Source organism: Zalophus californianus, chromosome 4, assembly GCF_009762305.2.
Source record: "Zalophus californianus isolate mZalCal1 chromosome 4, mZalCal1.pri.v2, whole genome shotgun sequence".
Lineage (NCBI taxonomy): Eukaryota > Metazoa > Chordata > Mammalia > Carnivora > Otariidae > Zalophus > Zalophus californianus.
The window spans coordinates 40113803-40140903 of NC_045598.1; the positions used below are offsets into that span (position 1 = coordinate 40113803).

General features: G+C 38.8%; 1 protein-coding gene across 7 annotated transcripts in view; it reads right to left on the reverse strand.

Moving 5' to 3' along the window:
* Window positions 1-27101, reverse strand: part of FAF1 (Fas associated factor 1) — a 489041-nt gene that overhangs the window by 16310 nt on the left and 445630 nt on the right. For 5 of the 7 annotated variants that reach the window (XM_027624861.2, XM_027624896.1, XM_027624850.2 and 2 more), the window contains 2 exons: window positions 21885-22100; window positions 71-182 (listed from right to left, as the gene is read on the reverse strand). In XM_027624861.2, the coding sequence (XP_027480662.1) occupies window positions 84-182; window positions 21885-22100 (315 nt within the window). In that variant the 3' untranslated portion in view covers window positions 71-83. Of the gene's footprint in view, window positions 1-70; window positions 183-16853; window positions 17443-21884; window positions 22101-27101 lie in introns of those variants that run through there. The other 2 variants (XM_027624879.2, XM_027624870.2) reach the window with 2 other exon arrangements.

Here is a 27101-nt window from a genome sequence, read left to right on the forward strand (position 1 = left end):
ACAAGCCCAAATAATTTGATGTGCATAATTTTTTTTGTTTGTTTGTTTGTTTAAAAAACATATATCTTACCTTCATTTTGTGACTATGTAAACTTGGGCCAAGCATTTCTGCTTTTGGTATCTTTTGGTTTTCCTAGGCCTCGATCAAGTTTCTTTTCTTCTCTGTATCTTGGTTGTTTCATCTATAAAATAGGGGTCTTTTCTAGTTCACACAGTCTAAAATACATGCAAGAGGAAAGCCTGTTTACAACAGAGCTCTTACGTTAAAGCCAACTAGAGGAAGGAAAGTGAAATAAATTTGGAAGTGTCAAAGGGATCTTCAGCTTTGGGATTCAGCCACAGACATTAAACCTGTAGCTTTGAGGTCCTGCTGCTAGGTAAAGATCGGGGTGTGGTCAGGGTGCAGCGGGCTGGGGCTGGGGCTGCAGTGAGGCCCAGGGGAGGATTTGGCATGTTGATGCAAGTGCTAATGCACTCTGGAACTCCAGCCCTGGCTTTGAAAATTACAAGGAGTGTCTAGAAAAGGTTAATCTGCACATATACACGTTTTGCAGTTGTTTGTATTTACAATGGGTTTATTATACAGACTTTAAGTGAGTAAAGCATGTCTGCAGAAGCACCTGGAATACTGAGCACAGAACTAATGATTTTTATTTATGGCCCGACGGAGGTCAGACTGGATTGTATGTAAAGCCTTCAAAAGTTATTTGATTTCTGATATAGCTATTTTGAATGGTATAGTGCTTATAAACCCCTTATAAAATTACTTCTGGGGCAAAGTAAGTAATTTTGTAAAGGTTTAAATACATCAACATACCTGTATGTAATCAGTAACAGTCACGCCATTTTATGTTTGCCTGGTATGGGGAAAGGACCTGAGTTTTGGGAATTAAATACTGGTATTGACATTTATTGTGCAAGCCTGAAAAATTTAAGCTCCCTAAGCTTCCATGTCCTTACCTGTAAAGTGGGAATAATATCTATCTTTCAGAGAACTAATATACTTGATTATACACAAAATGGCACAAAAATAAATGTTTTTTATTCATTGTCATCACTCCCTACCACTCCAAGTCCTTTGTAGAGTAGAAAGGGCAAAAGCAGATTTTGTGAAGGCTCTGAATTCTATTCAGCTTCCATGAAATGGCTTAATTCCCTCAAACATATTTTTAAAACTCCTTTGTGTATTTCTTCAATCTGGTCAGGAACATAAATGATGCGTTTTCTTATAAAAACCTTTCCTCTTCTTCCTGCCATCAACTTCATCATAACAGCTTAGATATACTGAGCATTTACTACATGCTGGTGCTTTATAAGTATCAGTTCATTTCATTTTTACAACAGCGCTATGAAGTAGGTGCTATCATCCTTATCTCATATGTGAGGAAACTGAGCTATACAGAGGTTAAGTAATTTGCCCAAGATCAAGGAGTTAGGAAATGGCAGAGTTGAGATTCAGTCTGGGATTCCAGAATCCAATCTCTTAACCACTACCCTATACTGTCTGTCACTATGTCCTTCAAATGCACTCCAGTCACTGCCAGGGGCATTTTCTGGTGTTGAGCTAGTCTCAGGTTTAAATCTCTATCCTCTGTTAGAAAGCACTACCTAGACTTTCTCCTGGTACCCTAGACTCAACAAATCTGTCTCAAGTGAAATGCTTCCTTATCTGTCTTCCTTGATTTCTGTACATGGTAAATACCATCTCGTCATTCAGGCTGGGGAACGTCTAAATTACCTCCTTCTCCACCCCCACCCCCCACCGGACACAGTTTGACAATCACCAAATCTCACTGATTCTCCCTTTTTCCTGATTCTGCTGCCTTTTCTTCATTCCTACTGATGCCATCTTAGTTCGGATTTCCACAGGCCTATTGTCTTGTCTACTGTAATAGTCCTATCTGGTCTCCTTTTTCCAGGCTCTCCTTACTCTAATCCTTCTTGATAAAAATAATCCACAAATTTTAGACGATAAGGAAAAGGCAAAAATATGAAATCAAAAGACCTAAGTGGAGCCATTCCTCTGCAACTTATTAGCTATGTCAATTTGTGTTAGCCACTTGGCAGCTATAAGCCTAAATTTCTCGTCTTTATTACAAGGGTTAACACCTATCTTAACTAGTTCAAATTTCCACTAGACTTACTTTGTGAGGGCAAGACCTCTGTCTAGCCTATTCACTACCATATCCCCAATTTCTTATGCATAAGAGGTGCTCGAATAATATTTGCTAGATTAATACATAGAAGACTCTTCAGTATTTTTTCATCTCCTATTTCAATTCCTTCTGTGTCTAACTTCATATCCTAAATTCCATCACAGAAAACTGCAATTCCCCAACATATGCTGGCTTATATTCCTATGGTTTTTGTTCATACTTCTGCTTGGCAAATGGCCATTTATTTTTTTTTAACTTTTATTTTGAAAAACCTATAAACTAGAATGTTCAAAAATAGTAGAGTCCCTTGTATCCTTCACCCAGCTTCACTCAATAGTACCATCTTATTTAACTTAGTATAATAAAAAACCAGGAAACTGACACTGGTATCATACTATTCATTACACTATAGGCCTCCTTCACATTTTATCAGTCTTACGTCTATTCATTTGAGTGTGTGTATGTGAATGGTTATATGCAATTTTATCTCATGTGCAGATTTGTGTAACCACCACTACAATTAAGATACAGAATAAAGCTATGAAATTTATAGTCACACCCATCCCTACAACCACACCATCTATCCTTATTCCCTGGCAACCACTAACTTATTTTCCATCCTTATATTCTGTCAATGCAAGAATGTTATATAAATGGAATTCATCCAGTATGTGCAACCTTTTGAGATTGCCTTTTTCCACTCTGCATGCCTTCAAGACCCATCCAAGTTGTTTCATATATCAGAGTTCCCTCCTTTTATTGCTATTCTTTTCTTTACTTAAATTCAGTTGCTATTCCTTTTTAAAAATACTTTGTCCAAATCCTGTTTCTTCTTGTGAAGCTTTACTGATCTCCAAATAGAATTAAAGCCTCTACTATTCCTTGGGTTCCCATTATAGCCAGCATGGACTATCACAACACTTTTGACCTTTGAATATCTTTATTTGTTTGTTCATCTGTAAGGGCTTTTGGTCACATTTTGTATCTTTAGTGCCTAGCAAGTACCTGGTAAAACTAGGTATGTATTAAATGTTCATTAAATTAATAAATGTAGACTAACTTATAAGTTACAGGGAGAAGTATTTTTGAAAATGGCAAAATGCTATGCAGCATTTCTAAAAGGCTACACAGCTCATATTATAGTAAGACCATATTGGTCTTCATGACTCCAGATTCTAATATTTACAAGTTCATCTACTCGTTTACCTTCATTTGTAACTCCAAAATCCATACTTTCAGTACTTTCATGGTCATGTGAGAACATGTGCAGAGTGGTTGAAAAATTGAGTTGCCTGATACCCATGTTCCCAAATGCGGTTGAACCAGGCAATACTCTGCTTTATTATTTTAGCTCTCACAGTATAAACAAATGTCCTTCTTCTGGTAGATTTAGTGTCATGCTTTTTGCATTTTTGTTTTTGGGTAATTTTGCTGTTTGAAATGGCCCCGAGGCATACTCCTGAAGTGCTGTGTGGTGTTCCCAAGTTTAAGAAGGCTGTGAAATGCCTTATGGAGAAAATGTGTGTGCTAGATAAACTTCATTCAGGCATGAGTTATAGTATTGCTGACCATGAGCTCAATGTTAATGAAACATTATACATTAAATAAAGTATCTTCAAAAACAGAAACACACATAAAACAAAGTTATGTATTGATTGGTTGATGAAAACTTGTAACCAGAGGCTCATAGGAACTTAACTCTGTACTTCTCTTAGGAGCAATATTAAGTATTTGCTAACTCAGTGTTTTGCAGCAACTTTATACAACATAACTACTATGAAAAATGAAAACTGACTGTACTTCTTCAGTTCTAAAACCAATAGCTCCCGATAGCCTACAGAATGAAATAAGAATACAGTAATTTTTTAACCTCAGGTATACTGCTTACCACAATCTGTACCACTGACACATACCTTTTTGTTCGGCCAAAACAGTGTATTCTTCTTCATGTTGTGCCTCACTTGGCAGGATGTGTCGTCCCGTGCCTGCTAGGGTGATTTCCTGCCTTATGTCTCCCACCAGACTTGGCCTTGTAGACCAGACCGTGTCATAATCATCATCACACCCACCATAGTGTGCCATCCCTACATCCTTCTATCCATCCTATATCCACTCACATCTTGGTGGGTCCTTACTCTGTGGTAGGCCTGTGCAAGGCCAGTGTCAGAAACTGAAGATGCAAAGGCAAATAAGACGCAGTATAGCTACTGCCCTAAATGAGCTTACAGACAGCAGACCCTAGAGGACCCTGACATAAATGAGGTAAAATCTCCAGGAGGAAATAAGCCTGTCTCTCACCCTAGGAAAAATGCCATAGACTAATTCAGGAATGTTTCCAGCTATGAAAGAAATCTGCTGGTTTGGTAAAACAGAAGGCAGATATTAAACTCTAGATATTTCGAGTGGAACACCACTCTCAAACTATTGTTATTACGGTTTGATATCCTACTTGAAAGCTGGAGGTTTCAAAAAAGTTAAAATTGGACAAAGATTCTGTGTCTTCTTGAAACCAAAACATGAATGAAAAAATAAGGTGGCGAGAGAAATAATCACCATTACCATCATACCAGTTACTATCATTATATTCATGCTCTGTGGCAAATGCTATATGTATTAAACATCTTACGTTCATTTTTTCATTTAATGCTCACAACAGCCGTTTGAAGTAGTGTGGTTATTCCCATTTTTACCAAGAGATTAAGTAACCTAAGATCGCTCAATGAGGAGCTGATCCAGAATTCAAGGCCAGGTCCATTTGACTCCATAGCCTGTATATGCTCTTGTTTCAGGCTACAATGCCTCTGAAATGTGACTGAAAAGAAGAGGTAGTATTAAATAAATCATCTTTACAGTGTTGATTTATATTTGCTTATAAAACAAGCAAGGGGAAATAAATACCAACAATCCCACCTTTATTTTAAGTAGCCAGTTTGAAGAAAGTATTCTTCCTCTGCAGTGAGGGAAAGTGGCTGAAGCCTGAAGGACCACTGCAGATTTGGGGGGCAAGTTCATATTGAATATTTGGCTCTCTAGAACATCTCCAAATGACTGCACTTTCCTCAGGTTCTCTTGAATATCCCCTTGGAAAATACAGCTGGTATTTTGTTAATACTGGTGACTTGAGCTGGTGCTTGGTAGTACAGCTGACCCCTGAACAACATGATTTGAACTGAGTGGGTCCACTTATATGCAGATTTCTTTTGATAAATATGGTATGGTACTGTCAATGTATTTTCTCCTTAATAAGATTTTCTTTACTTTATCTTACTTTCTTGCAAGAATACAGTATATAATACAATATAACATATAAAATATGTGTTAATCGACAGTTGATGTTAAATTGGTAAGGCTTCCAGTCACCAGTAGGCTATTAGTACATAAGTTTTCAGGGAGTCATACGTGGATTTCTGACTGCATAGAGGGTTGGCACCCCTCATCCTCATACAGTTCAAGGATCAACTGTATTCTTCTGAGGCTATTTTTACCCTTCACTAAAGGACTAAGTTCTGTTACAAATGAAAGTAAAAAGTCAAATGCTTAGAAGTTTCCCAGTTTACAGAGTTCCACCACCCATATATCCAGTAGTAAACCCCAGAAATGAATTTGAGATGTATCTTAAAAAATAAAATTATAAAAAAAATAATAAAATTATATGTGCAGAGAGGGTTAACATAGCAGACCTGACAGCTATTCTTTTGAAAGGCTTGCTTACAAGGTTGGCCCTTGGCTGGCATTGGGAATTTGGGTTTGAGAGGCTTCCCATCATTCCCAGAACTGGTAAGAGTGGCTCACTATGCCTAAACTGTTTGGGCAAACAACATAACTTATACTGAACACCTGCTTTCCTTCTGGATTCTGGAATTTGGGATATGTCACTGCAGAGGGTACATACGTGATCTGTCTCCAACTAAAAACCCTGGGTACTCAGTTCCTAATAAGCTTCCTTGCTTGGCAACATTTCACATGTGTTATCTCAAATCATTGCTGGGGGAATTAAATGTGTCTCATGTGACTCTACTGGGAGAGGACATTTGGAAGCTTGTGCCTGGTTTCTGCTGGACTTTTTGCCCCATATGCCTTTTCTCTTTGCTAATTTGGCTTTGTATCCTTTTGCTGTAATAAATCATAGCCATGAGTATGACTATATGCTCAGTCCTACGAGTTCTGCTAAAGAATCAATCATTAAACCTTGGAGTGGTTATGGTGTCAGTTGGTGTCAGAAATGGGATTAAAAAAGCCGACCTGACTCATTGAAATATAGTGAAAGCATTGTTTTGAGAAAGGAAAGTTTGAAGGGATAGGGAAGAGTCAACCTTTGGTACCTGAGTAGATATGAAGTCATTCATACATGGCATGAAACAGCTGCTATGGGTTGTGAGAGGTAAAAGTTACCTATGGAATTTTAAAATGATAGATCCAATCCAGGAGAGTTGGCTTCATGGCTCCCTAATTGCTTTTGGCTGCACTAACTAAAGTGAGGGGACAAAGTACAGCCTTGTGATGCCTTTAGTTTTTGTTCTCTCAGGTGGCAGAGAAAAAGGATCACAAAATTTCTAAAGGTGAGCTCTGGGATAGGCAAAAAAAAAAATGCTAAAAGTTTGCATTGTTCTCCTCCTTCCAGTGGGGGAGGAAAAAGAGTTAAATTAGTTCCCAGGGCTGGAGCACAATTTTAGATAAACCAGAGGGTAAAAAAGGGAGAAAAATACTCCAGCCATTTCTTCAGCTTAGCTGTTGTCACCTCTGTTGCTGAAATAGCCAAGTATTGCTCCCTTCCCATCTTCCCTTGCATTCCAGCAGGGATCTTCCCCAACAGGTTTAATATTAACCCTATAAATGCTAAAAGTATTGCTAGGTGTTTGAGTAAATGTGCAATGAGAAAAGGGGGGATTTAAAAAAATAATGGTCTTCTGGCTATTGTATCTGGATATATGGTAAAAATGGATATAAAGAATTATATGCTTTTAATTTCATAAATGCTAGAGGAATCATCCTGACTAAAGAAAGCTGAAAAATTGTGTTAGTAGAACACTACTTCCTTGATTCTGCCACTGGTGAGTGGGTTAAAATTTAAACTGAGTACTGGAAATAGAATATGTCTCCAGAACTAATGATTTTTGGCTTACTGAAGTCTCTAGAAAAAGGGAGATAACATGGGAAATAGATGCAATCTCCAGATAGAGACACGCCTTGGGAGTTTTAAAAACAGTTTTTGGTTTGCTAATGAGCTCCTATAAAATCAGATCTCTGATCTTTAGAGGCTGATGATTTCCCTGTGTGGTGTGCATATTTCTGAGTAGGTAAATTTGGACAATACCCAAAGGGCTTAGGAAAGCCTCACTTGTTACTTGAACTCAGAACACTGCTGCCTGGTCCTGTGGCATCGTGGCTTTGCTGCTGCTGAAGAAAAGTTGCTGGCTTCTTTTGGAATCCTAAATCCACAGATGCTAATTGTCTAGACCTGACTCTAAACAAAAACCTGACACTGTCTGTTGTGAGCTGTTTCAGCATCAGAATGTGCTGTGCTGAACTGAAAGCAAGCATAAGCTCAATGAACATGACTTTGACCCTGGAACTGTTGTAAATTTAGGACACCTCTCTGTGGGGCCTGAAACTCTGAAAACATCATGAGTATTGTCCGTACTATCTGAGTCACATACAAATGCCTCTAGGAAAGGATTTGTTTTTTTGGTAGGACCATCTAAAATCAAGCTGCTGGGGCACCTGGGTGGCTCAGTCATTAAGTGTCTGCCTTCGGCTCAGTCATGATCCCAGGTCCTGGGATGGAGCCCTGCATCAGGCTCCCTCCTTGGTGGGAAGCCTGCTTCTTCTCCCTCTCCCACTCCCCTTGCTTGTGTTCCTTCTCTTGCTTTGTCTCTCTCTGTCCCAATAAATAAATAAAAAATAAAATAAAATTAAAAAATAAAATCAAGCTGCCTGATTGGCTTATATTAGGTATAGAGACTGACTGCATTCCTAATTTGTGATTCCTGCCCAAAAGCTACAAGTTGGGATAGGGCACAGTGGGACCCCTCTGCCCATTCCTGACAGTCTGGACTCCCGACTTCCTTTGAGAGATGTCTCACTGCTGTTGACTTGTGTTCAACTTCCCAGCTTAGTTGCAGGTTTGTAACAAAAGACTAATAAACTCTACTTTTCTCACCTTTCTCCTGGTATACACACCTCAGAAAGACAATCTGATTATTAAATGCTGCTGTTCCAAAAAGGGATTGATCTTTTTTAGCAAAACGAACAGGATGAAAGGGGTGGGAGGTTATGTAAACTCATTTTGAAAATTTTTTACTTCAGGATTTTGACCTGACCAATTCATAAATATGATGTATCTTTCTGGTGAAGTTGTGTAAAAATGATTTTCTATAAAAATCTTTTGTCCCTTTTGCAAATACAATCCTTCCAGAGAAAAGGTCTAGATGAGAGTAGGGGATGATTAAAAAAAAAAAAGTAAAATTATGATTGCTAAATGAAATATACTGATTTTGTAACAAAGGAGAAAAAAAACAAAAACAAAACCCTGGCATGGGGTGGGGGAGGGAGGAAAGCATTAAAATCTTTGCTTTTCTAAATTGTTCCTGGAAATTTTCCTCTCTTCCTGAAGGAAAACTCCCCATGCTAACTTTCTAAGCTTCTGCAAGTAATTTGAATTCAAACTGACTGCTCAGTCTATAATCACACATGACAGTGTGACTAAGAGACAGAAGGCAGTTGTCCAGCACCTTCACTTCCACAAAGAACACCTCCAGATGTTATATACACTCACGAGGCAGATGACCTGGTACCCTGGACAAGCAAATCTATTTGAGATTGCTTGCCTTAGGCAGTCCCTCTGAAACCAAGCGCTGAACTAAACTGTTTGGACTGACTGAGAATCTATGGGTGGGAAGTACCGCACTGGGCCTAATGCATGTCCTGCTTGTGGTGCTCTAGCAATTAATTGTAAATTTTGTTTCCAGGTACCATGTTTGCCTTCTGGGATTGTACTTCTTGTGTGTATCCTGATATGACACTGCCTGAGCCACAAAAATTTCAAATAAAACTTTCACATTAGAGATCCACCCTCTTTTGGAAAGCTCAGACCCAATTCATCTTGAAACTAAGCAGGAAATTGTACCAACACATTTCACTGCAAACCTCTTTGGTATTCAGTCCTATTTCCACGCAATCTCAACTAAGAGTACTCTGCTTTGTGGCAAGAGTAACATGGAGGAAGGAGGAGAGAATCTGCTCCCTTAAAGGAAAATATGCTGAAAGCGAGATGGTGTGGTTTCATCCTACACATAGAGATTTGCCCAGGGGCATGTCCAGCTGGTGAGCTATGTTATTTCTTTCAAGCACAAGGTCTACATATTTTATTTTATTTTTTTAAGATTTATTTATTGATTGATTTGTTGGAGAGAGAGGGGGACAGAGAGAGAGCACAAGCAGGGGAAGCAGCAGGCAGAGGGAGAAGCTGGCTTCCCACTGAGCAAGGACCCCGATGTGAGACTCAATCCCAGGACCCCGGGATCATGGCCCGAGCCAAAAGCACACACTTAACCTAATGAGCCACCCAGGCGTCCCAAGGTCTACACATTTTAAAGCATCACATGTCCTGAGCATCAACCATATGTCGTGTCCTTGCCCTCAAATCACCTCTCTTAACTACAACCACCTCATACATAGCTATTATTATCTGCCTTGTACAGAAAAAGGAACAAGTTTAGAGAGGTTGTGTGCCTTGCCCAACGTCCACCTGGTAACAGGTTCTTTTTATCACTGTGCTATCTCTCTGTTGACTGCCAATACTCAGAACACATTTTTCCTATACTAGGGAGACTGCAATAAATAGTGGACGCCCTTCCAGGGAAGAGTCTGTTATAACACAAGTGACAAAACGCAGGTCACCCTCATATTAGGAATGAGAAATGTGTGTCAAAACTTATTTTTTAAAGGTTAGAGATGGGGCAAAAGCAGTGACTTGCTGGAAATGGATAAAAGGAACTCCGCATTACCAAATCAAGCAGCATGGGCCTCTGCCGTTTACCAAGTGTCTTCATTATCACTTTTAATCTTATCATCACAATATATTAGTGAGGACACATGACATTATCCACACTTGAAAGATGAAGTAACTAAAATATAGCAGAGAAATAATATACTCAATGTAACTCAGCAAATAGATGGAAGTGCCAGCATTAGAACCAAGATCTCTCTGACTCCAAGTACAGACACGATAGGAGAAACTATGGAACCATTTATCAAAATACTTATTCCAGGTATTAGTAGACTATGTATAAGCATATATCTAATCTTCCCCTGCTTGGCTGCATTTTTATCAATCTCATTTTGAGTACTGCAACATCCCTTGACTATTCTTCTGGCTTCAGTCTTTCTTCATGTCAATTTATCTTTCTAGGCTGCCAGTGAGATATAATGGAAAGAATCAGCACCTTCATATTTAATTTCCACTTCCTGGCTATGTGATCTTGGACAAAACACTTAACTTTCAAGCTTCAGTTCCTGTATCTGTAACATGGGAATAAGATTTGCCTGATATAATAGATTTTGGACATGTGTTTGAAATCTGCTTCTTTGTGCCTTTCATTTTTTCAACTATAAGGTAAAGATAATACCAATTTCATAAGTTGGTTGTAAGGATTCAATTAGATGATGCCTGTGAAGTGCATAGTAAAACTGCCTAGTCCACAGTGGGAACTCAAAAAATGGTAGATAGCATAAGGGTTGTCAGTTAGAAAGGTGGGAACTGAAAGGAGGGAAGGAAGACTTATTTTACATGGGTTGGTCAAAAAGGCCTCAATGAAAAGGCAACATTTGAGCAGAGACTTGAAGGAAGGACATGAGCAATGCAGATTTCTAGAGGAAGAAAGTGCACATGCAAGGCCCTGAAGTTAGAAAATGTTTTGTTGTATTTCACAAATAGCAAAGGTGTCAAGGGAACTGGAAAAGATTGAGTGGAGTCAGAGAAATGCCAGGGAGTCACATTAGGGAGGCCTTTTAAAAGCTTGGAACTCCCATTACAGGGTTTTGAGAAGTGATTTGCTTTATATATATATTTTAAAGTCTCTGTTTTTTAGAAAAGGAGACTGAAGGGGTAGGGGAGTTGCATGGGTGGAGGCCAAGCAGCCAGTTAATACCACTGCAATAATCTGGACAAGAGATTATAGTGGCTTGGCCTAGGGTTAGTTGTGGAGGCAGAGAGAAGTAGATTTAGGATATATTTTGAAGGTAACACCAACAGAATTTGCTTATGAGTTGGATGGAGAAATGAAAGACGAGTCAAGGATGACTCCAAGGTTTCTGGTCTGAAAGAAAAAAAAAAGGAATGAAGTTGTCATTTAATGAGTTGAGGAAGACTATAAGAGGAGCAGGTTTAGGGGAGGGTAGGAATCAAGAGTTTAGTTTTGACTATGTTTATTTATTTTTTTTAAGATTTTATTTATTTATTTGATAGAGGGGGAGAGAGTGAGTGAGCACACAAGCAGGGGGAGTGGCAGAGGGAGAGGGAGAAGCAGGCTCCCCATTGAGGAGGGAGCTCAATCCTAGGTCCCTGGGATCATGACCTGAGCCGAAGGCAGATGCTCAGGAGCCCCTAGTTTTGACTATGTTTAATTTGAAATGCCAATTACTCATAAGGTGGAGGTGCTGAATAGCCAGTTGTGTGTACAAATATCCAGAGTTCAGGGGAGAGCCTGGGCTGAAGATATACACTTTTGGAGTTTTAACTGTATATATGACATATAAAGCCACAAGACTGAATGAGATCACCTAGATAATGAGGGTAGTAAGGGAAAAGATCAAAGGACTGACATTTCTTGAGTACCTACAATGTGCCAGGCAATATGAATTTATAAAATATGAAATAATGTATGGGTAATCTTACTTTGATGATAACCATGATGACCATGTCATTACTTTGCTCAACAAATTTATATGAAATAAAGCCAAGCTCCCTTGCCTGGTAGTCTAGATTTTATACAGTTCCCATTCCTAGAATTTTACTATACAAGTCCCATTTTTCAACTAATCTAGACCCACCATCTAGCCATGCCTTGTGCTTTCTAACATTAGCTTCTTTCTTCAAGCTGTCCTGGCTGCTGGAGAATGTTGTCCCCTTATAAGTCCAACAAAAATTCAATCTATCTCAAAGTTCTGTTCATCTGCTACCTTCTGGACAAAGCCTTTCCTGATCACCCAGGTCAGCAGGGATCTTGGTCAACTTTGAGTTCTATTGCCCTTTTTGTCTGACTACTCTTAGAACCTATTGCATGAACTGCATTATGAGGATTATTTTTGTATGAGAAGCCAGGGTATTCTCAAAGGCAAGGACCATGCCTTATACATTGGCACTTAGCACATGCCTTGAAAAATAAAAAATTTGTTGGTTAGCCTGGTGATGGGTATTAAAGAGGGCACGTACTGAATGGAGCACTGGGTGTTATACGCAAACAATGAATCATGCAACACTACATCAAAAACTAATAATGTACTGTATGGTGATTAACATAATAAAAAAAAGTTTGTTGGTAAACAGAGTGTGAAATACAACTAAGTGTATACTTTACCTACATCTGGCTGTGACTCTATAAAAGGAATTACAAAGACAATATGAAGAAATCAGAGAAGATGAAATCTTTGCAGATGTATAAAACTGAGCTTCATTTACAAATTTAAAGTATTTTTCTAGATGATAAACTACCTCACTAATTTATTCCTTCCTTGGAATAAATCAGGAGACATGATGGCATAGGGATTAGGAGCACAGACCCAGAGTCACAAACTTACGTTTGTATCTGGTTCTGATATTTACTGTGACATTGGGCAAGTTACTTAACCTCTTTTGTGCCCATCTCAGTGAGGACAGGATATTTAGCTTCAGAATAGTTTTTGTTTGTTTTCTTTTATTTAAATTCAATTTAGTTAATATATACTATACTATTAGTTAAAGGGGTAGAACTTAGTGATTTATCAGTTGCATATAACACCCAGTGCTCATTCCATCAAGTGCCCTCCTTAATGCCTATCACCCAGTTACTCCATTCCCCCACCCACCTCCCCTCCAGCAACCCTCAGTTTGTTTCCTAGAGTTAAGACTCTCTTATAGTTTGCCTCACTCTATTTTCATCTTGTTTTATTTTTCCTTCCCTTTCCCTGTGTTTTCAGGATTAAATGAGATAATGCATATAGGGCACTGAGAATAGTGCCTAGTATAGTAAACCCTCAATAAATACTATTATTAAAAAATTTTTATTCTGAACGTTTGGTTATTGGATAGTCATCATGATCATCATCATTTTTCTTATTTAGACAGTATCTCACAGTTTACAAAACACTTTTATATACATTGCCTTATTTGAGCCATGCTATGGTCCTGGGAGATACAGAATTTATTGCTTCCAATTTATAGAGAAGAAAACTGAGATTTAGAGAGGGGGTGTGCCTTGTTCAAGGTTGCCCAGCTACCCTTTTTGATTCCCAGTCCAAAGTTCCTTCCTCTATATCACTGCCTTTCCTCTATTCCATCTCCTCAATCATTTAAGAGACACTTAAAAACTTTTCAGATTGATTTAGTGTGTAAGGGATTGTTAAAGCATAGGATGCTTCATTTCATTACTAGAACTTATAATTTAGAAAATTATGCATTTCTTAAACAAAACAAATAACCTGAAGAAATATAAATCACCCTTGCTAGAAGGAGTATTTTTTCCCCTTTAATTAGAGGGCTATTATACCAGATTAGAGTTTCCTATAAGACCTATTTAAGAAGTAGCTATATTATTCTTTTAAATCTTTTGTTACCCAGTTTCTTTTGTTGTAAATATTATGTAAACAGTTTACCAGATGACTTCAACCTATAAACACAAGTGTCCTGTGGTCAAAATACTCCAGGAACATCTTTCCCTGTAACATCACTTTTGAAAATAAAGCAACTAAGAGACTTGGGCTCTAGTCCTCCATGGTCATCAACTGCATGTATGCTCTCAAGCAAGCCATGTCACCCCAGGCCTTCATTTTCTCCATCTGTTGACTCACACTAATACTGCCTGCCTTGCTACCTCCCCAAGCTGATAAGAAAAGGACTGCGATAACTCTGTGAATGCATTTTGCACCTGAGTATGATCTCTTGGTTTCTTTCAGTCAAGCAGGTTTTTGTGGCTTAATGGCGAGATGGATGTGGTGGGGAAGTAATGGGAGGGAGGGAGAAGAACTGAGCAGGAAGAGGAGATGGTATGAGATTGTGTATGCTTTGGTAAAAGAGTTTGGACTGTTGGCCTTTAGAACCACTGATGGCTTTTAAGCAGGAAGGAGATAAGATATCATCAAATCCATGTTTCAGAAAAATAACTCAGGAATCAGTAGGGAGGATGGGTGGGAGGTGGGGTAGACAAGACTGAAGTCAAGGGGAAGGAAACGATAGGTTTAATCCAGCTATGAAGATTTGAGCAGTGGGGACAGTGGGAAAGGAGAGGAAAAGAACAAATTTGAGAGAAGTTTAGAGGTAGACTGATACTGTGACCAACTAGATATTAGTTGTGTTCCATCCACAATCATTGTTCTTGTTCTCTAAATCTTGATCATTTAGGGATATTGGAAAACCTCAAATAATTAGATGTGGTGATATTAAAATACCTGGAGGGAATGGAGCAAGCTCAACAGTGGTAACTTTAACATGTATTGCACTGATTAGATGCTTCATCTTGAAAACAAAGCTTTTAAGATACAGGTAGTTCAATGGCATTAAAGTTTTTCCTTCTGATTCTTTTCTTTCTTTTTTTATCAGTCTAATATAAATTTAAAATCAATCCACTGTAATATTAGAGGCATTAACATATGAAAGTAATTGAAATACAGAATATTTAAAAAAATTGGTGCTTGGAGCTGCAATTTATTGCATTTATTATGTGGTCTCTAATGTTGATCTCCTAGTTTTATTGTCCTATTGCTCTAATTTTAAAGTGGAGCTCTGTAATCTATTAGCAGTTTTAAAAGGAGCCAGTGATCTTAAAAAGCAATGGCCATAACAAAACTTGGGTTTTAATGTTGGTTCTGCTATTTATCATGTGACATAAGGTAAAGTGTATCATTTTATCATGCTTTGATTCTTCCATCTGTAAAATGACAGCATTGGCCTCAGTATCTCTGAGATTCCTTTCAAATATATCAATGATTCCAATGACACATTATTTTGTCTGGTTTAGAACATTTGGGTATTTTTTAACATAAATATCCATCATTGCTCTAAAGAAAGAATTCATTGCTACCATGCTTTCTTTAGCTATAAGCCTTTCCCACCTTTTCTGCCTCTCTCCACTTAAGATAATTATAGCAGATACTGTTCACTATGTGGTAGGGACATAGTTTTACATTCACTTATTTAATTCTTACAACTCTCTGAGCTAGATGTTATGATTTTTCTTTCAAAGAAAGAAAGGTGAAGAGATAAACGTTCAGCATGGCCAAGTAAGTTGCCCAATGTCATACAGCAGGTATCTGATAGAGTTTGGATTCAGAGATAGGTCTAACTACGACCAAAACTTTTATTTTAACTATGCTAATTCTGTTTCTACTCACCCCAACATCTCTTTGTGCAAGGCTCAGGTCAAATTCATTTCCTTTATAATGCCTTCCCTTACCACTGCAGGCTGAAATTACCTATCCTTCCAACTATGGGTATAATTTATAATGCAATTTGTTTTAAATGTGTTTTCACTAGAATGTGAACACTTCAAGGTCAGTAACAATATCTTTTATTTCTGTATCATTAGCGTCTGGTATGGAGGTTGGCAGAGTGGCTGCTCAGTAAATGTTTTGCCATATGGAAGAACAAATATATGAATGAAGTACAAATTGAACTACTTATATTTCCTTATGGTGGCAAATTGGATATCTTGTGTTATTGATAAAGTCAAACATCATCCAACAGTAGTTTGTGGATACAGACTGTAAGTTCTACAAGGGTAAGAATTATGTCACTTTTCTCAGCACGGTGTTCCCAGTGCTGAGCTTAGTGCTTAATGTAATAAAGGTGGATGGGTGACAGAGGAAGGAATCCACATACTCTAAATTGTAAGGCTTTCCCCCCAGTTTAATTTAAACAAACATTTACTGAGGGCCTTTCACTCTGTGAAAAACCCTGCTAGAAGCTTGTTTATACATTTCCTTTAAACATAGAGGGAGAAAGAAAAAAATGATAAGCTATTGTTATGGAGGGGGGAAAAAACTAGAAAGCAGGAGAAAAATAGGAATACATTAGTTACTTTTAGAATATAAAGTGTCTGATACTGTATTTTGGGATGCATGCATGTTTGTCTGCTTGAGGGGGTTCACATCTGTAGATCTGGAGGAAGAAATGTTCTTGGGGGAAGAATGAGGGCTGTGGGATTACATAAGTGACAAGGCACCCAGGGCACTCACTAGTCCTGAAGCTAATCTGCCATTACCATCCTCCTTCCCCAGCACCCCCAGTCATGTTATAAACAGAAGACCACACTTTCCAGTTGCAGGTGGAGCTTCTCTGAGTGATGTGGATAGGAGTAGACAAAAGAAGGAAAACAGAGGAGGCAGGAAGGGGAAAGAGTTGTTGGGGGATAAAAAGATAAGGAGGAGGGAAGAGAATAAAAAGGATAAAATGGGACTGGAAAGAAGGGGAGGGGTGGGAAAGAAGGAGAGAAAAGGGAAAAGGAAGGTTGGGGGATACTGACAACCTCACACTGAGTGGCACTGGGCCAGTGCCCAGAAGTCCAAAGGGGAACCGGGAAGCTGGCAGGGGCCCCTTACTCTGACTCCGAGGCAGGGGAAGTAGGGGTTAGGATCGTTCCTCAACTTTAGGACTCAACTACCTCAATACCAGCTACCTCTCAATGCCCAAGTAAGCAAATGGGCCACTGATGCTCACATGGCTCTAACACATCCATGAGGTAGAGCTTAATGGCCAAAGCTCTGGTAGTGAATACTACTTCTCTTGGTAACTGCTACTAGCAAAACAGACAGCAAAACAACAACAACAACAACAATAACAGCAACAGCAAAAATCAAGTCACTCAATGTTCCCAGTACTTTGACAATCAGCTTTTCTGAGGAAGGCCCATGTCTGCTGCTATTTTGGTTGTCCCACGGTGCTCGGTTCAGTAGTATACCCACCAGACATTTGGTAAATAGTTGGACAGCTGGGAAATCTTAACATGAAGTATTGTTTTGATTGGGGGTGGGGGTGCAGAAGAACGTTTACCAGGTCCTATGGTGAGAAATCAGTCTCTGCTTTGTGGAGAAAAGGCTGAAGACAAAATAAGAGTTAAGCTTACGTTATTTGTTATTAAAGAGGCAAAGTCTTAAGATGTGCTTTTTAACAGTCTTTAGTTTGGTTGTAATTTAAGATGACTTTTACAAATTAGATCCTAATCCATGCAGACACAGATGGCTGTTAACAGAATAGCCTTGCAAAAACACTAGTCATTTGACTTGAAAGAGCATTCAGACAAGGATGAAGGGCCATTAACTCTCATCCTACCCGTGGCTCTAGGAGGTCTAAGGAGTCCTGGGTGGGCTTTCTGGGTTTAGATCTGGGTCTGGAATCTGGGTGGGCCTAGGGCTTCTGTTCTCATTTGGAACAGCTTCTCTAGGTCACTCTGGAATCAGAGATTTAGGTCAGACTGGAGATCATTACCATTTGACAACAGTAACTAAATACTTATGTGTGAGGTACCATGCTGGGAACTTCAGGGGAGGTAGATATGAACATGATATGGACAGCCTTTGTAAAAAAATTACAGAACAACAGAACAAGTGCTATGAGAGAGGAATGTACAAACTGCAATGGGTACATAGGTGAGGAGCTTGGGAGAAGGGGAGGGCTTCTGAGAGGGGATGACATTTGAGCTGGGCATTAAAAGATGAGGTCAAACAGGCCAGGAAAAGTGGGGAGGGTGGATATTCAAGGAAGAGAGAACACAGTTCAAGAGCACAGAGGCATGAGAGTCTTTTGTGTCTTCCATGAATAGTGAGCAATCTCTTATCTCCTGGTGAGAGAAACACGTAATGAGAGGCAGAACTTAAAAGTGGGAAAGGTAGGTATGGACTAGACTGTGAAGAGTTTTTTGAAAAACATTCTAAGGGGTCTGTCCTCATCCTAGGGCTATAAGGAGCTTTTAATGAGTTTTTATTTATTTTTATTTTTTAAAATATTTTAATTTGACAGAGAGAGAGAGACAGCAAGAGAGGAAGTACAAAGCAGGGGGACTGGGAGAGGGAGAAGCAGCCTTCCCGCCGAGCAGGGAGCCCGATGCAGGGCTCGATCCCAGGACCCTGGGATCAGGACCTGAGCCAAAGGCAGACGCTTAATGACTGAGCCACCCAGGCGCCCCTATTAATGAGTTTTTAAACAACAAAGGGAATGATGAGAATAGGGCTTTAGAAAAACCACTCTGTGCAGATAATATCAGGTTGACCAACGGCCATAAAATGGACCTGTGATGGATATTGGGAAGCTCTTGATTCCTCCTAGAGAAGCAAGCCACTGGTTAGACTTTCCTCTGGGAAACTGGGACAAACTTGATCTAAACTGCTTTGGGGGGTGCCTGGGTGGCTCCGTCATTGAGCGTCTGCCTTCGCTCAGGTCATGATCGCCGGGTCCTGAGATCGAGCCCTGCATCAGGCGCCCTGCTCAGCGGGAAGCCCTGCTTCTCCCTCTCCCATTCCCCCTGCTTGTGTTCCCTCTCTCACTGTGTCTCTGTCAAATAAATAAATAAAATCTTTAAAAAAATAAAATAAAATAAACTGGCCTTGGGATAGGGTTTGAGGTAGAAATGGGATCAGGTGTGAAAGGGACACTGGGAGAAGATACTGTTAACCGGATTGAATAGTGTTCTTCAGCAGTGTAAAGGGTGAATGAGATTTAAATCAAGAGTACATTTTCTCGGGCTCCTGTGTGGCTCAGTCATTAAGCGTCTGCCTTTGGCTCAGGTCATGATCCCAGGGTCCTGGATCAAGCCCCATATCGGGCCCCCTGCTCTGCGGGAGGCCTGCTTCTCCCTCTCCCACCCCCCCTCCTTGTGTTCCCTCTCTTGCTGTGTCTCTGTCAAATAAATAAATAAAATCTCAAAAAAATAAACAAAAACACTTCTTAAAAAAAATACATTTTCTCTAAGACTAGGTGATTGATGCTCCATTTAGGGCAAATCCACAGTTAACACAGTCTGCACTGAAAAGGCTGAGTGCTGGATCAGTAGAACTTGAAGTGGGTAGGTAGCAGGCCCAAGAACTTTCTGCATTTCACTTCACAGTTCCCTTTCTTATTTGCAACAACAACTTTGTATAGTCTACATTTCTGCCTTGTGGGAAGAGGTCACTAATACTGATCATAAAATCCAGCTTCTTTAGAGATTGTTCCCCCCCACCTCACTTCCAGTAATCAGGTTTAAAAATTAATTTGAAAGAAAATAAAGTTTAATTTTAAACACCAGCAAAGTCCTTAGATTCTATCTCTTCTAGTACTTTCATTTTCAAATGAAAGGCCCAGAAGGGGAATGCCTTAAAACCAAGGGTTGGGAATCTTAGAAGTTCTCATCACAAGGGAAAAAAAATTTATAAATATGTATGGTGATGGATATTAGCTAGACTTATTGTGGTGATCATTTCACAATGTTCACAAATACTGAATTATTATGTTGTACACTTGAAACTAATATAAAGTTATATGTTAATTATACTTAAATACAACAAACAAAAAAACAAGAATTGGAAGAGACTAAATTAGCTCCTAAGTTTTATAAGTTCTTTAAGAGAGATGTTCATCATTGAACGGTAAGTAGGAGAACCAGGCTGATCTTGAACCCCTTGCTAGTGGCTCTTTCCTAAGTGTTTATACATTTAGAGTTTAACTTCAGTGTCAGAGTTAAAGTAGTTTCTTACCTGGCTATGCAGTACACAGAGCATGTACACACATGTGTTCCCTGAACATGTTTGTGTGTGTTATATATGAACAAAGAGGAAGAGCTTGGAGCAGTAGGTGGGGCTAGTAAGAGAGGAGCCAATGGCTAGCACCTAGGGTCCATTCTAGTTTCCTTGGCTTAGACATTAGTAGGATCCTCATCCCACCTAGCATTTTGTGGCTGAGTGGTAGGGCTAAACATATACCACTGGCTTCTGTCTCTACTCTACAAATCTGACAGCCACTGTGAGGGACTAAGATGAACCTTAATCAAATTCTTGGTTTTGTGTTTTAGATGGAAGTCTAAGTTACTAGATCTCATAATTACTAGATCAATTAAATGGAATCACAGACTATTAAGATTTACTGTGTGTCTTAGAGGTAAGCTAGTCTAAGCCCCATCCCATTTAAAGTAGGAACACCGGGAATGAATCCTTCTCCATATAAGTCTAGTATTGCTGAAAAGGAATCATTTAGTAGTGTTGGTTATCTCCAATGTCAGGAAAACCACTACTTCATGATACAACATATTCATTCCCTCCTTAGAAAATACTTTCTTATATTGGGCCAAAATTGCCTTCTGTAACTTTCACATCATTGGTCCCAGTTCTGTCCTTGGAGCCTCACAAAGTAAGATGCCTCTTTTTCATGGCAGGCCTTCAAGTAGCTGAAGACAACAATCAAGTCTCCCATGGCCTTTCCATCTCTAGAGGAAATGTTCCTCAAATGATATGATTCCCAGTTCCCTCATCTTCCCACTAGCCCTGCTCTAGACATGCTTTTTTTTCTTCAGGCTTCAGAATGGAATCCAAGGATTCTTTGAGGGTGAGTTTATTTTAGTACAGAGTTGAATAGGACCAGGATTATACCTCCAGAAACGCAGCTAGCATTTTCTTAGCAGCCACAACACAATAATGTATATTCAGCTCAATTCACCATAACCTCTGATAATGCATGGTCTTCCCATCCCAAATGTGAGTAATTAATTCTCTAAATTTACTGTGGGAATCTATCTCTGAATATTTCTGTAAAATTCTTATAGGTTCATTTTTGTCTATTGTTTTTGTATTTTAAGGTTTTCTTGAATCTTATTTTTCATAATCTAAAAATCTGATAAAGTTTTCATGTAAGTTCCAGTAAGCATGGTGAGTAATAAAGGATTAAATATAGAACCTCTTGGTTCCTTCTAGGGAGAGGATAATCACTTAGTCAACACTTTTTGGATACTATCATTTAATAAGCAATGAAACTACCTAGCTATAGATTTATATCTTTCTACTCTGCCCCAGGATACTATTAGAGACTATCAAGTACCATGCTGAAATACAGAAACACAGTGAATATAGGTCATCCTCTGTGACTTTCCAGGATAGTAAGAACTATCAAATCACAAAATACTCTTGGTTTAGCATATCTTAGTGAACCTATAATCACTGATTCTGATTGAACTGTTAAGCTGTTAAGCACACAATTCTCAGATCTATTCTGATATACAGAGATGAGATCTTGGGAAAGCCTATATGGATGGTGGAATAGGGGAAATAGCTAGGAAGGAAGAAAGACCTAGTACCTAATTTCTTCTATAGGCTCCTGGGCACAAGTCTGTTGGCCTGGGAAGACATACCTTCTCCGAAGGCTGAGGAGAGAATGGTGTTGCAGAACAAAGTACTCCTAGGTGTGTGGTCTTGTAGTAGGCTGTACCATGGGACTTTTCTTGGACTATTTTGTCCAGTCCTAATGATGGGATATCTCCCACTGACACATTTCCTAAAACAGGCATGGGAACTTACGTCTCTCCTAGGAAAGGTACTCAGTAACTTGAACTCGTCCCATGGAAATCCTTTGGAAGCTACAAAATCAAAGACAATCTGGAGCTTATTGCTGGCCAGGAACCGCCGCTCGAGGAACTCGCCACTAGGGGTCCGGATCCGCAGTTTGCTCACGGGTTCAGCATTTTCTTCCTTTGGCTCTGGAGGCAGGGCCTGCTCTAAGGAGAGCCGGATGGCCTAAAGAAGGCAAAAAACCAAGTGTCAAAGTGTGTGATAGATAGGACTGTGGGGAGTGGGGCAGGGAGAGCCTAGAAGAAAACTGCTGCTTTGTATAAACCCATCAAAAAGTTACTGTCCATTTATTAACCAAGCCTGATGCTTGACAACAGAATCATGTTTTTCATTTTCTTAATATTAGCCCAATAAGCAATTAATTAAAGTAAGTCCCACCTTGATGATATGTGTTATTAAATTGATAGGTAATCACATAGAAAATAAATGTAATTTAATTGTTTTTTACTGAAGGTCTGAGGTGCTTGTGATTGAGGAAAGAGGTATCAAATACCCAACTGCTTCCTTTCTAGGGTATGAATTAAAGCTATTAGAAACATTTACAAAAGACACACATGTAAATAATATATTTGAAAAACAGAGATTTCCCAAATCAAAATAACTAAAGAGTTTGTAGAATACTAGATATTATATTAACATCAAAATGGAGTGGAAAGATTCACTTGGGATGATGAAAAACTTTGGAAATAGTGGTGATGGCTGCACGACATTATGAAGATAATTAATGCCACTGAACTGTACACTTAAAAATGGAAACAAAGGCAAATTTCTGTTATATTTATTTTGCTACAATAAAAAGAAAGTGGAATGGAATGGAAAGAAATTAAAATATCAGGTTTATTGGAGGTAGGAGACCATAGTCTTAGTTCTAGCCTTGTCACTAAAACTTGCTGTGGGATTTGGCCAAGTCCAGATTTCTGGACCTAGAGATGGCTCAAATTCTTCATTTCACAGGTAAAAATACAGACTCAAATAGGTGGAATAAACTTTTGAGAGATCTCATGACTAGAGCTGGGCTTGAGCCCAGGTTTCCTTGTTCTCAACATATAATATTGCATTGTTTATAACATTCATGATACATTGTTAGATACTCCACTGGAAGTTAGAAGGTCTCTGATGTAGGAATCCATGGCAGAAATTCACGAAAATCTTTTTGTTTCTAGTACTCCAGGAGGCTCCTTAGGTAAGTCTGGTATCAGCATGCTCAGTCTCACAGTTATATTCTTGCCTGGTTACTTTGACATTTTCATGTTCCCAATTTGTCATCAATAGAAAAACAAAATATTCCCTCAATTGATCTACAACTATTTTTTAAAATTAATTTATTTATTTGAGAAAGAGAGAAAGAGAAAGAGAGTGAGCATGAGCAGGGGTAGGAGCAGAGGAAGAGGGACAAGCGGACTCTGTGCTGAGCGTGGAGCCTAGCCGAAATCAAGAGCTGGAGGTTTAAATGACTGAGCCACCCAGGCACCCCAACCTACAACTATTATAATCAAGTAAAATGAGTGAGAGAAATTGGGATTTCTGTTCTCTAAATCCTTAACAGCAATTTTCAAAGTTGGTGTCACTCTTCCAACTGGGGGAAAATATTTAAGAAACTCTATTTAAACAATTCTTGGGTCAAAAGGGAACTATAAATAAAGGATACAGAATATCTAGAAAATACTGATTGTTGAAACACATCATGTTGGAATTCATGGGATTCATCCAAAGCAGTGCTCAGAGGAAATTCATAGCCTTAAAATTCTTATATTATTGGAAAAGAAAGAACAAAAATAGGCTCAGTTGGTAGAGCATGTGACCCCTAATCTCAGGGTCATGAGTTCAAGCCCCACATTGGGTGTAGACCTTACTTTGGGGGAAAAAAAAAAAAAGGAAGAATCAGACTAAACAACTAGAGGAAAAAAAACCATAAAAGAGGTGGCGAAAAAGCTTGGAAGAAAATAATTAGGGGTGCCTGGGTGGCTCAGTTGGTAAAGCGTCTGCCTTCGGCTCAGGTCATGATCCCAGGGTGCTGGATCGGCCCCGCATGAGGCTCCCTGCTCAGTGGGGAGTCTGCTTCTCCCTCTGCCCTCTTACCCCCTTAAATGTGTTTAAAATAAACAGAGAAACAAAGTTTGCTCAGACACCAGCACCAATAAGAAAGTAACTCTGTGTCATTCAGGATAATTTGGTTGGTTCTAATACTGAAGTATTTGAAAAAATTAAGAATTTCTGTAGTGTATAGTGAAAGCTATGACTCTGAAGTCATTTTCCTTCTTGAGGCACAGGATAATATCACCTACCTTAGGGGATTATAAAAGATGGGAATCACATATATGACATATGTGAAGTTTCCAGTGTAGTGTGTGATATATAATAGGCTTCAGTGAATGCTTGCTTGGGGTTGCACTAGTTAAATAGTACTATATTCTCATTTGAGAATGAGACCAAGAAAATTGAGACCACGAAATGGTGACATAAGAAATATAATCCAAAAATCAGAATAATAGGAAGTTAAACCTGTTATTTTGCCCTTCCTTCCTTTCTCCCTTCCTCTCCTTTTCTTTTCTCTCTCTCTTTCTTTCTTTTTGGATAGCATGAGTAGAAATTTATCTAATATTGGTGTTCTGGTCAGCAATGAGTTTCAGATGAATATTTTCAAATATTAAGCTATTTTAGTAACACTGTCATATATTAATAATCAATGAATAGATGAACCTGTGTTTATCAAAATTAAATTCCAGTTGTACTATGTCTAATGTCTATTACAGCATTCTCTATACTGTACCACAGTTATTTGTTTAATGTCTGCCTTTCCCACTAGCTTGCAACCTCTATAAGAGTGTGGAAACAACTCTTACTTCTTATTCCAAGAGTAATGCATAGCACAAAATAGATGCTCAATATGTATTTGGTAAGAGACTGAATAAACTAACATGTTAACTGAAATAACATGCAGAAATACTTAGTATGGTGATAAGCACACAGCAGGTGCTAAATAAATGTTAAAAGAATCTGACTCTCATGGGCTCTACCCCTAGTAACCAAGAACAGATGGTTTTCTTTCTCTGAGGTCCTTCTCCAGCATCAACTTTCAGATTAATTTTCTACATACATGTCCCTTTAGGGCTAACCAAAGTTGCTTGTAGGGATACACAACCTCTGTGGATTAGAGCTGTATACATTTTCTAAACTATTAAGTGGTATCATTTGACTATTTTTTTAAAGATTTATTTATTTATTTTAGAGAGAGAGAGGAGAAAGAGAGCATGAGCGGGAGAGGCAGAGGGCAAGGGAGACAGAATCTCAAGCAGACTCCGCGCTCAGTGTGGAAGCCAGGCACAGGGCTCTATCTCCTGACCCTGAGATCAGGACCTGATCTGAAACCAAGAGTTGGATGCTTAGCTGATTGTGCTGACTGAGCAGGCACCCCTCATTAGGCTATTTCTAACACTGTGGTTCTTTAAAACTGTCTTTGATGGCCAACAGACACATGAAAAGATGCTTATCATCACTTACCATCAGGGAAATACAAATCAAAATTACAATGAGATATCACCTCACATCTGTCAAAATGGCTAAAATCAACAACACAAGGAACTACAGGTGTTGGTGAGGATGTGGGAAAAAAGAAACCCTCTTGCACTGTTGGGTGGGAATGTAAACTGGTGCAGCCACTCTGGAAAACAGTATGGTGGTTCCTCAAAAAGTTAAAAATATAACTACCCTACAATTCAGCAATTGCACTGCTGGGTATTTACCCAAAGAATACAAAAACACTAATTCAAAGGGATACATGCACCCCTATGTCGATTTATTTATTTTAAAGATTTTATTTATTTATTTGACAGGGAGAGAGCACAAGCAGAGGGAGCAGCAGGCAGGGGGAGAGGGAGAAGCAGGCTCCCTGCTGACAGGAGAGCCTCATGCAGGGCTCGATCCCAGGACCCTGGGATCATGACCTGAGTCCAAGGCAGACACTTAACGGACTAAGCCACCCAGGTGCTCCACCCCTAAGTTTAAACAGCAGCATTATTTACAATGCCAAGATATGGAAGCAGCCCACATATCCATCAATTGATGAATGGATAAAGAAGAGGTGGTATATACATTGGAATATTATTTAGCCATAAAAAAGAACAAAATCTTGCCATTTGCAACAACATGGATGGAGCTACAAAGTATAATGCTAAGTGAAATAAGTCAGTCAGAGAAAGACAAATACCATATGATTTCACCCATATGTGGAGTTGAAGAAACAAAAATGAGCAAAGGGAAAAATGAGAGAAAAGAGAGAGACAAACCAAAAAACAGACTTGTAATTATGGAGAACAAACTGATGGTTACCAGAGGGGAGGTGAGCAGGGGGATGGGTGAAATAGGTGATGGGGATTAAGGAAGGCACTTATTGTGATGAGCACTGGGTGATGTATGGAATTGTTGAATCCCTATACTGTACACCTGAAACTAATATAACCTGTATGTTAATTGGAATTAAAATAAAAACTTAAAAAAAACTGTCTTTGAGATTAAAAAATATTTTCCTGATTATAAAAATAATGTATATAATCATTGCAAAAATAAATGATAAGAAAAGCATTACAATTAATTATCAGATTCACCGAGAGATAGCCACTACTATCCTTTGAGTGTTTACACCCATTAATTTTTTAAACCATTTTTAAGTGTACAATTTAGTGACATTAAGTACATTCACAATGTTGTCTTATCATCACCACCATTTTTTTCTAAACTTTTTCATCACCACACTCTCCATCAATTTTTTGCGCATATTTTTATATAAACATATATATTTTAAACTTTTTTTTACAAAACTTGAATCATTGTTATATTGTACAATATTTTATCTTTTGTCCAAAGTCATGCACTTTGTCATTGTTTTAAAGTTTTTATTGAAATATAACATGTATATGAAAAAGTGCATTGTATAGAGATAGTGTACAACTTGATAAATTTTCAGAAGTGAACATACCTATGTAAGTGGCACCCTGATCAAGCATCTCAGAAGTCCTTTTGTCCCCTTCCTAAAAATTATGTTCCTTAATCACTATCTGCAGTTTATTTATTTACTTATTTAAAGATTTTATTTATTTATTTGACACAGAGAGACACAGCGAGAGAGGGAACACAAGCAGGGGGAGTGGGAGAGGGAGAAGCAGGCTT